At 40.0% G+C, this 14,144-nt stretch overlaps 2 protein-coding genes across 2 annotated transcripts in view; both read left to right on the top strand.

Moving 5' to 3' along the window:
• The first annotated feature begins 17 nt into the window (after positions 1–17).
• qtrt1 (queuine tRNA-ribosyltransferase 1) lies at positions 18–7,351 on the top strand. Its single transcript, XM_008416073.2, has 9 exons — positions 18–476; positions 2,194–2,262; positions 2,684–2,822; positions 2,916–3,110; positions 3,229–3,367; positions 3,462–3,537; positions 3,657–3,766; positions 3,962–4,046; positions 5,923–7,351. The coding sequence occupies exons 1-9, from the start codon at positions 168–170 to the stop codon at positions 6,073–6,075; spliced, it is 1,275 nt and encodes a 424-aa protein (XP_008414295.1). The 5' UTR covers positions 18–167; the 3' UTR covers positions 6,076–7,351.
• A 2,038-nt stretch (positions 7,352–9,389) lies between these two features.
• Positions 9,390–14,144, top strand: part of kcnt2b (potassium sodium-activated channel subfamily T member 2b) — a 51,524-nt gene continuing 46,769 nt past the window's right edge. Inside the window, exon 1 of the mRNA XM_017306120.1 lies at positions 9,390–10,006. Coding sequence (XP_017161609.1) covers positions 9,918–10,006 — 89 coding nt within the window. The 5' untranslated portion in view covers positions 9,390–9,917. The remainder of the gene's footprint in view (positions 10,007–14,144) is intronic.

Genomic DNA, 14,144 nt, shown 5'->3' with positions numbered 1-14,144 from the left:
TCCACCTACTTTTTTTTTTTTTTTACAAAACCGAGACATCTATTGGCTAATCCAGAAGACTCTCCTCAGAACTATGTTTTCATTGGGTGTTCAAAAGGTGTGTTCGTCATGCTGAGCAAGAAACACGTTTCCAATTGGTCAAACAAACTGTCGGTCGTTTCCACTTCATGTCAACGGTCGGAGGAAATATGGCTGCCCCCATAACCTCTGAAGCAGATGGAAATATCAAAGAAAACAGCATGTTTTTAAAGAAAACTTTATCCGCCGTTCCGCCTCTTACTCTGAGGATTGTTGCAGAATGTCCTGTGACGAAAGCAAGAGCTTGTGATCTGACTCTGCCTCACTCCAGCGTCAGCACGCCGGTTTTTATGCCTGTTGGGACACAGGGAACCCTGAAGGGGATCACCGCGGATCAGCTGGAGGGTCTCGGTTGTCAGATTTGCCTGGGAAACACGTAYCACCTGGGCATGAGGCCGGTAGGTAGATTAAAGTATCGACTAGGCCTGTCGCGATAAACGATAAATCAATTAATCGCACGATAAATTAAACCTATCGACYTCATTTTAATTATCGGCTTTATCGTCTCTTCCTGCCCTTTTTTTCTTCTGTTGATGACACTGAATGAACAAAGGCTCAATTCCGGTGCTSTCCACTGACCCTCCCTTCCTATTTCCTTAGTGTAATGTCAGCGCACACCACACGAGTTGTCGGCCCATTTACAAAACCTGAGAGACCACACATTAGCCGACAGAAATCCCAGGTATAAGGGTTCGATCGGGTTCGATCGTGCTGTGTGGTGTCCAGCCACACAGCCATTATTTTGGACTTGTAGTTCAAAATAATGGCTACAAGTCCAGTTAACTAATTTTAAAATCAAGCATTAATCAATGGTTTACTAGAATCCACCTGTGATGCATGTGGCTAGAGTCAGCGTAAAGTCCTGACTTAATGAAAATCATTATAACCTATTTATGTCACGTTAACGAAGAGCAGCTGAAAAGTTACCGGTTTCTCAACTGAGGTAGCAATTTGGCTCCAACTCCTCCCCTTGTCATTTCTATATTCTTTGCACGAAATGTTAAATAAAAMTTAATGTTGTTTCCAGATATCATCTCCGATGTCCGCTGGACTTCGGGATGCGCCGTCACGGCGCCGCCGTGTCAGCTGTTTGGGATTCCCCTCTGTAATTTCCCCTTAGAAAGCGCAGAGGAGAATCCGCGCTTTCTGATTGGCTACCCGTCACATTCAGCTTTAAACTCCCAGCCGGGGAAAACCTCTGATTTAGATCGGAGCGGCCACAACGATCTAAATCACACTACGGGATGATCGGTTACGAAATCACCAGAGACGATCTTAGATCGGCCAACGATCTAAGATTATCATAAGGGGAAAATGGGGACAAAAAATTCGTGTAGTATGAACTATTGCATTAGGTTGTCGGATGTGCCCATCTTCTCTATTTAAACCTAGTGATTACTGAAGGGCAATATAATATACAGACTTCATAATCTGCACTCTTTTGGTTGAGTGCAGTATTTATTTCCACTTTGGCTTTATGTTGTTTAGTTTTTATTCAAGTCTCCATTTGAGAATACATTTTATTTTTGTTTTTGGTTGTTTTGTTTATTTAGTTTATCAGTTAGTGTTATGTGTTCTTTTGAAAATAAAGTGTATCTATCTATGGCAGGAAATAGCGTACATTATTAGTCATTTCCATTAAATCAGTGTCAAAAGGTATTGAAACAATATTATCGTTTATCGCAATAATTTTTTAGACAGCAAAATTTGTTATTGTGACTGGCCTAGTATCGACGTTTGTATTTTCTTTAAAAATATGTTTAGATTTAAATTGTTTAGAGTTATTGGCTGTAATCCCCTCAAGCATTGTAAYAGTTCTGGCCATAATTCACCCATCAGATACTGTTTCCCCATGTGTTAAATTGAGGGAACGGTATCTGATGGATGAGTTTTTTAAACTGCTAATTTTTCACCAATATAGAGCTMTCTTGTTTTCATGTGGTCCAAATGTTACCAGATGTAAATGCCTGCAAAATCAACGAATGAACATTAAAATAATATTATCTCACTGTATTCTTTTGATGCCAAACTCAAAAGTTTTAATTYCACCTTRCCTTCTAGTGCTTTTAGAAGGGGGTGTAAATATGTATTTTCTTCTGACTTCACTATCTCCAGGGACCTGAGTTGATAGAAAAAGCCAACGGTTTACATGGATTCATGAATTGGAGGAGAAATCTTCTAACTGTAAGTGTACATTAAAACTTTTTGGAAAAAATGTATACAATATTCYGTTGTTGTRTTGACAAAGGTTGCRTAATATGTTGTCATCTCAAAATCAGTATCACAGTCTATTTGGAAAATAGTATTTTCCAGCTATTCTATCAAAATGTTAGGAAATTACATATTTCCTGGCATTAATACTCCTAAATGGAGCCTTACTGCAGTAGTTACTCCAATGTTGAGTTACTCCAATGTTGAGGGTCGCAAAGAGTGATGGAAGTTATGACACAAGAAAAACTGATTGTCATTACAATACTTAAAAATAATGTTCCAAATTGTAGAGTTTTCCAATACTGTGCTGCCCATTACTGTGCTGCCCTGAGGGGATATGGAATAAGATTTATATGAAAAACTAGAGTTTTTTTTTCTTCCATTTTTCTTTCAGGACAGTGGAGGATTTCAGATGGTGTCTCTTGTTGAACTCTCAGAGGTCACAGAGGAAGGGGTCAAATTCAAGTCCCCATATGATGGCAAAGAGATCTTGTTGAGCCCCGAGAAGTCCATTAGCATACAGAACAGTCTAGGTGAGCTAAGTATGAAGTATTATAAGTTAGTTTTAAAGCATTTTAATCRTTAATGCTTTTCAGGGCTTTTCATTATGTCTGCCTGTTTTGCAGGGTCAGACATAATGATGCAGCTGGATGATGTGGTCAGCAGCACTGTGAAGGGACCGCGGGTGGAGGAAGCCATGCATAGRTCCATTCGTTGGCTGGATCGCTGCATAGCGGCTAATAAGCATCCAGATAAACAGAACCTTTTTGCCATCATCCAGGGAGGACTAGATGCAGAGCTGCGCAAGGCCTGCCTGGATGGTAACAAAAAGAAAATATATAAAGATAACCCCGCCAGATTGAATGTTTTGGAGACTCATTTTTTTCTTGGAAGTTCACAATACTCAGTCTCCCTCTCTCATTGGTTGTCTTCATGCAGAAATGACTAAACGTGATGTTCCTGGTTTTGCCATTGGCGGCCTGAGTGGAGGAGAGGAGAAGGACGATTTCTGGCGGATGGTCACACTGAGCACTGACCATCTGCCACGAGAAAAGCCTCGCTACCTGATGGGTGTCGGGTGTGTTCTTCTTATGCGCACGACTCAAGAACTGTGCTGTTTATTTGCTATTGAGCCACTAACCAAGAGCCTGTGTATCCCTCACATGGGGCAGGTATGCTGTGGACTTGGTGGTGTGCGTCGCTCTGGGATGCGATATGTTTGACTGCGTCTTCCCAACCCGCACTGCAGTAAGCTCCCTTCACCTCACCTGCTGAAAAAAACCTGGAATATTTTATTTAAGGGGATTGATCCACATAGATAAGTGATTCTAAGTTTGTCTGTGACCATGATTGTTGTCTTTCCTCAGAGGTTTGGTTCTGCCTTGGTACCTTGGGGGTCTCTTCAGGTGAAGCAGAAGCAGTACGCCAAAGACTTTCAGCCTATAGACCCCGACTGCCAGTGTCCCACCTGCAAAAGGCAAGTGAATGAAAAACCGTTTACATTCCAAGCTGGAATAGCTGAAGTTTGCTGATTATTTTACATTGAAACTTTGTTGATAGTATATGTCTGACTTCTCAACCTRTCAGACTTATGTGGTCAGCAGAAAATGCTTGAAATGTATATAATCCATGAATGCAATTTTTGTTTTCTTAACGTTCTTATTTATTTCAGACATAGTCGRGCCTACCTGCATGCTTTGTTTAAGAGTGACACTGCCGCCATGCATCACATCACCATTCACAACATTGCCTACCAGGTCAGTATTAGAAAAATCCTACWAGCTAAATGTAACTTTAAAATTATTAGTATTATTAGATGACTTGTTTTAAAACACATTTCTTCGCTGAATGCATTATTTAAATGTTAGTATTTCTTTTTTTTTTTTTTTTTTTAGATTTGATTAGTGTATTAGATTACACGAGAAAAGGTTCAGTTGGGGTTGAGATGGTTTCAAAAATATTCAGCCTAATTATAATTATCCTTTTCTTGAATTTTTGACCTTTTTTTGTTTTGAAGCAACACAAACTATCCTGTTGTTTAAGCGTAATCCACTCCATGGAAAGCCTCACAGGGAGCTGTTGGAAAAATGTAATAGTGCTGTTATAATACTGTGTTTCAGGCAGAATGCGGTCGCTTTGCCAAATGATAGTATTGCCAAAGAATAAAGCAGCTCATTCTGGTTTCACAGCGGCTCCTTTTATCACCAGAACAGCTATAAAAGTCATATTTTTTATCTATGTGCCATAAAAGCTTTCTTTAAGAGTTAAGAAGAATGGGAGGAATATTGGCGGCATCATTAGGTTGCTTTATGAGAAATGGAGACTTTTTTAATCTACGAATCTTGGCAGTCACAAGCCGTTACAGTTTTGGCTCATCACCGAAGCCCAGTTWCGTTTTTACTTTGCTCATGTCTTCCAAATGAGCATYTAGCCTGTTTAAAATACAATATTGGTGGGATGAATTTACTCTGTCCAATGCTGACCTTTTCTCACAGTGATGTATTGTGTACTTGCTAATGATTGTAACAGTTTTAAGGTGAAAATTAAATCCTATAAATGGATTTTTCCGTCAAACTCAAAGCGTCAGTAAGGAATTAGAAATRACTGAACATCACATGGTAGATATTGATGAATTGCTCAGATAGATGTTACCTCACATGTGCTGAATACAGCAGGGAGGTGAGGAAGGTTTAAGACAATGATAAATAATTTCTGAATTTTGTGTGTTAACAAATTCTTAGTTTAAGGGTGCGCTCATATGTGCACTCAGGTTAAAGCATCTGTTTTCCTTTTTTTTTTTTAATTTCTMACACTAACACATCGGGKTMTTTTTCAGCTGAAATTTACAGAATATCATATTAAACACACACACACACACACACACACAACAGAAATTATTTCTCATGATTTTTAATTTTTAAATCCTAAAGCACCTGAAACACCAGTAGGTATCAAAACATTATTTAAAAATCCCATTCCCTGCAGGACAATGACACTTTTTGTATTAAATCCCCTCAGAGGTTTTTTTTGTTTGTTTTTTGTTTTTTAACCAATGGCTTAAAGAACAAAACAAACAATCAGAAATGTTCAACCAGTTTCTAAAAGCTTTAGATAATAATCTACTTGTGCCTGATGATATCTGTGGGAGGAAATGGCAGTTTGCAGAGTCCCTACCTTTCACTCTGCAAAGCACAAAAGACCTATTAAAAAATCCAGAATATCCCCAGAGGATATTTATCCAAACCGAGCTAGTCAGGATAGTTTGGAGGCGAAAGCGAGAGACCTTCTTATACGACATTGTTGCCTTCTCAGATTGAACCCCTACATGTCACCGACTGTTATTTACTGCACCTTTAATTCGGTGTGGTGTCTTAGGCACTCATTTTTCCTTCATCTGTTTTGATGATTTATTAGAATTCAACAGACGTCAGTAGTAACTTAAATAAATATCCTGCTGCCGCTGTATAAAACTCAGACTGCTCAGATTATCTTGACCTGAAGCTGACCTTTTTTCTCGCAGAAGATGCACAGCAGATTATAATGGATCACTAGAGGTTTACAGTAATCAAATGATCCTTTCCTCTGTTCATGAATGTTTTTTTTTTTGTTTTTTTTTTTTTCATTTTTATACAGCTCACCCTGATGCGTTCTGTGAGGCAGAGCATCGTGGAAGGCCGCTTCCCTGAGTTCATACGGACATTCATGAAGCGAATGTTTCCGTCGCCGGATCAGTACCCCGGCTGGGCGGTGGAGGCTTTGACTTCTGTCAATGTGACTTTGGAGTAGAATTTTGAAGCTGGACTCTGAATGGACTCTGAATGAAACAGACTGATTTATTTTAAAAAAACAAAAAAAAATTTTCTTAAATAAGTTTTTTACATAAGATTGTTTTCTACTCTTTGCATTTTTAAGGTATTTGCAAATACCTCATTTCACAATCAGCCACCGAAGGAGGAAATTGGCTTTAAATTGGGTTTGAAACACACGACTGTTTCCTCTGAAATACGCTGTTTTGGTTACCATGGTTACAGAAGAAATCCTTTTTGATTTCTTTTTTTTACTTGKCCGTCAATCCTTTTATAGACTTAATATAGTTCAATAGTATTTTATTTTCACCACTGCACAGTGCTTTTCTGAGCTCATCTCTATTAAGATTTTTTTTTTTTTTTAAATCTTGCATCTCAGCACATCTTGCTACAGCTGATTAAATTTGGCTGCCTGCAGATTGTCTGTTTGCTCCTAGATTACCACTAGAGGGCGAAATAGATGCATCTTCCTGAACTTCTGCTTCCAAGATGAGTATAAAGCAAAAGTTCATAAATCAAATAAAGGTAGATGAAAGATTTGGAGTGCACAAACACAGCAGTATCAGATTGCACACGCACCAAGCTCTTCATCTAATTAAATGAGTGTTCCTTATTGGATAAACACCTGAGCTCACACAAGTGTTGATTTGCCAGGGCCAGGTCGAGGGAGATTAATATTAATTAATGGAGGTTAATTTGAATAACATCTGTTGTCRGCCCTCCTAAGTACCCCATTTGAATTTCATTACTTTTTCTCCTATGACCAGAAGATTAATGCCGCTTCATCCTCCGAGATGTAGATAAACTAAAATGTTGCACAAAGTTGGGTGTTGCGTTAAAAAAAAGGGGGGGAAAAAAGTGAATTAGTTGCAAAATTACATTGTATATGTTGGCTGTTGAAATTACATATTTGAAAAAACAAAAATCGAAATAAGTGAGGAAACCAACATGTTCTCCCTGATGAAAACGAGTTCATTTTCCTCATCTTTTGCTTCCACTGAGTAATCTAATTAAATTTAGTTTATGAATAAAAGAACAACAGCTCTCRGCTTACTTGGCAAGCCACCCAGAATGGCGTTAAATGTCTTCAAATGAATACAAACCATCTGCAAATCAACTCATTCCCGTTGTATATTTCAGCTGTGCTGTTCCAAACKTAATTATAGCTAACTCCATCCACCTCAAAGTGACTATTTAGTCAGCAGTGGAGTTGAGGTTGAAATACAAAAAATAAAAATAAAGCGCTGAGAATTCCACGCCTCTGAGCCTCTCCTGAGTGTGTTTGGCATTTCTGGGGGGTCAAGGGTGAATGTGGGACATTCGGTGAAGATCGCTCTTTGCTAATTGCTATTTTTATGTTGTTCTACGCCGTGATTTCATAATTGCATCTGCGAGCTGTCCCCTTTCTGTGCGCGCCTGCCCCTTCAGTGCGTCCATGCGGAGCTCGGGCGGGGAGGAGAGGATGCTGCTGTTGGGAGAGACAACCAGTTGCGCTCAGCCTGAGAGTGGAGTCTCCCCTCCYTCCAAGCACCGAGGGATGAGCTTCCTCGACCTGTTGCCTCGTTTCGACTTGCAGTAAAGCTGCTCTTTTTGTTGTTGATTTTGTTATTGCGCAGACTGGAAAGGAAGAAGTGGCATTTTTCTCTAAAGGGGGGAGGCTGAGGACAGTGCCATGAGGCGGACCAATGTATTCGTCTTTCATTTACGTTGTGAACATCAGAAGGAAGAGTAGCGGAGTTGTTGGTTCCGGGAGCCACCTTCTCGGTCCGGAGGTGCGGTTTGCGGTGCTATTTCTCTCCAGCTCCGTGTTTTTGAGGGAGGTGAACCATGGTTGAACTGGAAAAGGAGGTGCTCCCGTTGCCCCCTCGGTACCGGTTCCGAGACCTGTTGCTCGGGGACTGGCAGACTGATGACAGGTAAGATAACAGCTTGTCTCTCCCTCKTAGCGTTTTTACGCACGGCGCGCTGCATCTGTTGCGCATCTCTGAAACGGGGAGAGCATCACATCAGTTTGGGATGAGAAGAAGTAGCTCGCAGAGACATAANTTTTCTTAAATAAGTTTTTTACATAAGATTGTTTTCTACTCTTTGCATTTTTAAGGTATTTGCAAATACCTCATTTCACAATCAGCCACCGAAGGAGGAAATTGGCTTTAAATTGGGTTTGAAACACACGACTGTTTCCTCTGAAATACGCTGTTTTGGTTACCATGGTTACAGAAGAAATCCTTTTTGATTTCTTTTTTTTACTTGKCCGTCAATCCTTTTATAGACTTAATATAGTTCAATAGTATTTTATTTTCACCACTGCACAGTGCTTTTCTGAGCTCATCTCTATTAAGATTTTTTTTTTTTTTTAAATCTTGCATCTCAGCACATCTTGCTACAGCTGATTAAATTTGGCTGCCTGCAGATTGTCTGTTTGCTCCTAGATTACCACTAGAGGGCGAAATAGATGCATCTTCCTGAACTTCTGCTTCCAAGATGAGTATAAAGCAAAAGTTCATAAATCAAATAAAGGTAGATGAAAGATTTGGAGTGCACAAACACAGCAGTATCAGATTGCACACGCACCAAGCTCTTCATCTAATTAAATGAGTGTTCCTTATTGGATAAACACCTGAGCTCACACAAGTGTTGATTTGCCAGGGCCAGGTCGAGGGAGATTAATATTAATTAATGGAGGTTAATTTGAATAACATCTGTTGTCRGCCCTCCTAAGTACCCCATTTGAATTTCATTACTTTTTCTCCTATGACCAGAAGATTAATGCCGCTTCATCCTCCGAGATGTAGATAAACTAAAATGTTGCACAAAGTTGGGTGTTGCGTTAAAAAAAAGGGGGGGAAAAAAGTGAATTAGTTGCAAAATTACATTGTATATGTTGGCTGTTGAAATTACATATTTGAAAAAACAAAAATCGAAATAAGTGAGGAAACCAACATGTTCTCCCTGATGAAAACGAGTTCATTTTCCTCATCTTTTGCTTCCACTGAGTAATCTAATTAAATTTAGTTTATGAATAAAAGAACAACAGCTCTCRGCTTACTTGGCAAGCCACCCAGAATGGCGTTAAATGTCTTCAAATGAATACAAACCATCTGCAAATCAACTCATTCCCGTTGTATATTTCAGCTGTGCTGTTCCAAACKTAATTATAGCTAACTCCATCCACCTCAAAGTGACTATTTAGTCAGCAGTGGAGTTGAGGTTGAAATACAAAAAATAAAAATAAAGCGCTGAGAATTCCACGCCTCTGAGCCTCTCCTGAGTGTGTTTGGCATTTCTGGGGGGTCAAGGGTGAATGTGGGACATTCGGTGAAGATCGCTCTTTGCTAATTGCTATTTTTATGTTGTTCTACGCCGTGATTTCATAATTGCATCTGCGAGCTGTCCCCTTTCTGTGCGCGCCTGCCCCTTCAGTGCGTCCATGCGGAGCTCGGGCGGGGAGGAGAGGATGCTGCTGTTGGGAGAGACAACCAGTTGCGCTCAGCCTGAGAGTGGAGTCTCCCCTCCYTCCAAGCACCGAGGGATGAGCTTCCTCGACCTGTTGCCTCGTTTCGACTTGCAGTAAAGCTGCTCTTTTTGTTGTTGATTTTGTTATTGCGCAGACTGGAAAGGAAGAAGTGGCATTTTTCTCTAAAGGGGGGAGGCTGAGGACAGTGCCATGAGGCGGACCAATGTATTCGTCTTTCATTTACGTTGTGAACATCAGAAGGAAGAGTAGCGGAGTTGTTGGTTCCGGGAGCCACCTTCTCGGTCCGGAGGTGCGGTTTGCGGTGCTATTTCTCTCCAGCTCCGTGTTTTTGAGGGAGGTGAACCATGGTTGAACTGGAAAAGGAGGTGCTCCCGTTGCCCCCTCGGTACCGGTTCCGAGACCTGTTGCTCGGGGACTGGCAGACTGATGACAGGTAAGATAACAGCTTGTCTCTCCCTCKTAGCGTTTTTACGCACGGCGCGCTGCATCTGTTGCGCATCTCTGAAACGGGGAGAGCATCACATCAGTTTGGGATGAGAAGAAGTAGCTCGCAGAGACATAAMGAGCCTATTATGTCAAAGCTCAGCGCTTCAGGTGTACGAAGCAGCCACGCTGTCGACCTGTTGGATGTTGCAACAAGTTCCTCTTTTCCTTGTGTGCGCAAAAGCGAGTGTTAGCGAATCGTAACTGGAAACTGCACTGCCCAGTATTCAAATGGATTMATTTAAAAGCCAAAATGAGAGTAAAAACATAAAATGCTTTGTTATATAATTTWAAAAAAAAATTGTGCAAATGAGGGGATTTGGAACAAGTCATTCAGCAAAATCTACCAACAAGAAGAGGCCCATTGAAAACATTCTTCTCTCCTACTTATATTAATCCCTTAATGCCACATTTTCTGAGATTAACAGAACATATGCCACCTAGACAGTCAACTTTAAACGGATGCTCTGGATAACTGGCAATTAACCTTTGCCTACAGTCCATTTTGCAGGGCAGCCGATTTGACGTGCTGTATGAAAGTCGTTGCTTTAATAAGCTCATTTCATTATGCTGTCAAATGGAAAAATTTACCCCCTTCCAAAAGCCCAGGGTGTCTTGTTGCTAGGTGGAAACAAGGACCAGAGGACTTGCTTGTGGAGTTGAGTGGGTGTTTTTAAAATCTGATAATTGGGTGAACTCACCAGTCCAAGTCTAAACATTTCCAGCATACCAAATAGGAGAACCGTTGTTATGTCCATGTGATGATACAGAGATTTGCTTTTTTTTTTTTATTTCTTTCTTTTTCTCTTAGTACAGTTTATGGTTCCTGTTTTTGCAGCTTAATGAAGGAAAATAATATCATTCAGTGTATCTCCTCCCTGACCTGTGGGTCACTGGCTGCTCAGCAGAAGCCTGAACCCGTTTGCTCTCTCTGACTGTGGCTCCTCTGGCCTTTTGTAATTTGTCGGCTATTGCCCAAGGACTGATGTTCCGGTGAAGCGTGACCTCAGAGACCCGATTACAGAGGTTTTCTTGGCTTTTAKTTTTTTCTAAGTCAGCGAGACAAGAAGGGATTCTCTCTGTCAGTGCAGTTACATCATCCTCTTGAAACAGAGAGAAAAGGAATACACACTGTTAAATTGGCCAAACCATCAACTTGGCTAGTATTGTGGTTCAAGACTCATGGTGTGAGTTGATGCTTCACTGGCTTCCCCAGATTTTCATATTTAAAATAATAATAATAATAATAATAATAATAATAATAATAATAATATTCAGGGCTAATTTCTCCTCACAGTAAATCTATAAGGTGAATAGCATAGACCAAATGGAGGTCAAAGTTCACATCAGAAAAAATACATTTTTTATTCCACCACCTAGTGTCAGGGTTGTGTAATATTACATAGTTGTTACTTTGGGATATGTCAGAAATATGTTTACATAACGGTAACTTATGCCAAAAAATGATTATCACGTTTAAAACTTGCATATTTGTTTTAAATACTAATGAAAGACTAACTGTACAGTATCAGTGTTTGCTGCCTTGCAGATTTTACTGTTTTGGTCACATTTAAATGTGTCAGATCATCAAGCAAATGYWAATATTGTACCAAAAAAAGTTATATAACTTCTTGTGGCCCTATGTGAAAATCGAGCAATCCTTAATTATGTATGAACTTTAATTAACCACATTCATCATTTTTCTTTAATTTCACTATCCACACCCAGGCTTGGTTACTACGTCACCTGAGAACCTCTCTGACAGCATGAAGTAGGCTCAGAAAGCAATACACTGTACTCCAGCCTGTCACAGACGTTTATCAGTCTGGAAATGTTTCACAAAGTTTTTTCTAAGGTTTTGAGACTCCAATACCAAATGGGGGAAAAATATGTATATAATGGAAGAGTGGGAAACTTTTCCACGAATGGTCAATCTACCAAAATTATCTTGTGAGCACATTCACGGCACATCCAGGAGGTCACAAAAGGACCCAATAGCAACATCTAAAGAACAGATKACCTCAATCTTCTCTGTTAGAGTCGGTACTAATTTTATTAAGAAAGAGAAACTGGGCAAAATTGTATCCATGGGAGAGACTGACGGTAAAAACCAGTTCTGACCAAAAAATTTAATAACACAAAGATCTACCTCACATTTGTAAACAAACATTCTRAAGATCTCTTAGACTTTTAACGGGGGGAAACTACAAAACTAACAGTGCTTCAGGTAAGACCATCACGCTGACCGTAACATGGCGGTGTTGGATGGATGCATGCCCCTTAAGCCTAAAAGCTAAGGGGATAAGGGACTGTCTGTGGCTCTAAAGCTGTGTAACTTCATGTTGTTGATTCCAGACATCAACAACACACTGGACAGTGCATTTTGCTTTACTGTAACAATGAGATAATTTGTGCTACCTGAAAACATGAGCAAAAATAAGTGCAATCTTTTGGGAATTTTGACTCTTTTCCACTTATATAAACAAGGATTCACTCTACTGTCTTGAAAGCTGTGCTTGTAAGTAATGGAGGTTCATCCAAATACCTTAACAGAATATTCATTTTTGTTTTCAGTTTCATAAAACTGAAAAGAAAAATAAAATATGAAATATTTTCTCAGTTTTCGCTATAAACAGATCTTGACTTTAGGGAGATATGTTAAAAATGTCAAATTTACATCCAGCGAGAGAATTTCAGCCTGAAGACAAACCAGCCGATCCAGGAAATATAAAAAAAAACAAAAACACATAATACTAGCTMCAGCATGTAAATGCATATGCCGGGAACAGGAACTGATGGTGCAGATGTGACCTTCATTAGAGCAAAACTGAAGTTTGCCAGAAGACAAAGGCCCTAGTTGTTGCTGTAAACAAGTGCGGTCCAGAACTGAAGACATATTTTCAGCAGAAGATTGTTGTACCAGCTGGGGTTGTTTTCTGCCTCAGGGACCCGGCAGCTTACCGTCTCCGATTTCAGCTGTGAATTCTGCATCGTTGCAGCGATTTCTTTTACAAAATGAGAAGCCATCTGTCTGAAAAACGGAGCTAAACTTGATCACAGTCGGTACACTAACAAGTTTGCTAGACATACCGTGGAGGCAATTTTAAAGCCTCTGGAAACCCACTTTAGTGAGCTTTAGCAGAACATGTTGCACATGCAAATATATCCCTGACACCTCTCGCACCGGAGGACAAATTTCATAAGTTGACGGCTGATGTTTGAAGAAAGAAAATGATAATGATGCAAAAACAAAACCAGCCAACGTAATGTAACTTTTTTTTCTCCACAGTAAACTGTCTACTGTGTTATTTTTGCTCCAAAAGTGATTTAAAATCCCACAGCAGTATATAAATGAGAATGTTTTATGCTCAGATGTTGAAATAGTCATTTCCACTTGATGCTTTTAATTTTCTGCGTCCATTTTGCATTTTAATTTAAAGCAACCGTACCGTTATCTGAAAATGTACCTCTTTGAATTTCTGCACACCTGTCACTCTTTCTGGCTCCTTTTGGCTTGTGCCATCAGCACTCACTGATGCTGCTTTAATCCGCAAATATTCGCACAGTTGTGGCAGTGGAGAGAGTGGTCAGGCAGAGGCACAGTGTGTTGATGTCAGCGCCTGGGGAGTAATCGCGGCTATGAAATGGACTGATTAGAGGGAAATTGAGAGCTATGATTGATAGTGACAGAATCTTAATTACAGCTGAATCACACAGAGTTTATCCGCCCTGGTCCATAAATCTAATATTTTTCATTTCCTTCATTTGCTGCCGGTGTTCAGATTGCTTTTATCCAGTAGGACCACATCCAACCTCAAACATYTGAATCTCAGTATGTTTACACAAAACTTATCTCCCTGACACACATGGCTGCACTGCTTTAAAAAAAAAATCTTACATCACTGAACACAGTAATATCTCTTCTGTCACCCTCAGTGGGCCCAGTCTATTCCTCTCTCCTTTCTGTTTGCATCCCTCTGGGTGTGTGTGTATGTGTGTGTGTCTCATGTGTCACCCTTATTTAATGTTCAACCCCCCCTCTGTCCCTCTTTTCTGTATCTTGCGTCTGATTGAAGTGGCTCCAAATC

Source organism: Poecilia reticulata, linkage group LG8 (genome assembly GCF_000633615.1).
Source record: "Poecilia reticulata strain Guanapo linkage group LG8, Guppy_female_1.0+MT, whole genome shotgun sequence".
NCBI lineage: Eukaryota > Metazoa > Chordata > Actinopteri > Cyprinodontiformes > Poeciliidae > Poecilia > Poecilia reticulata.
Note: the sequence above shows the minus strand (reverse complement) of the source record. Positions and strands in the feature narration are given on the sequence as shown.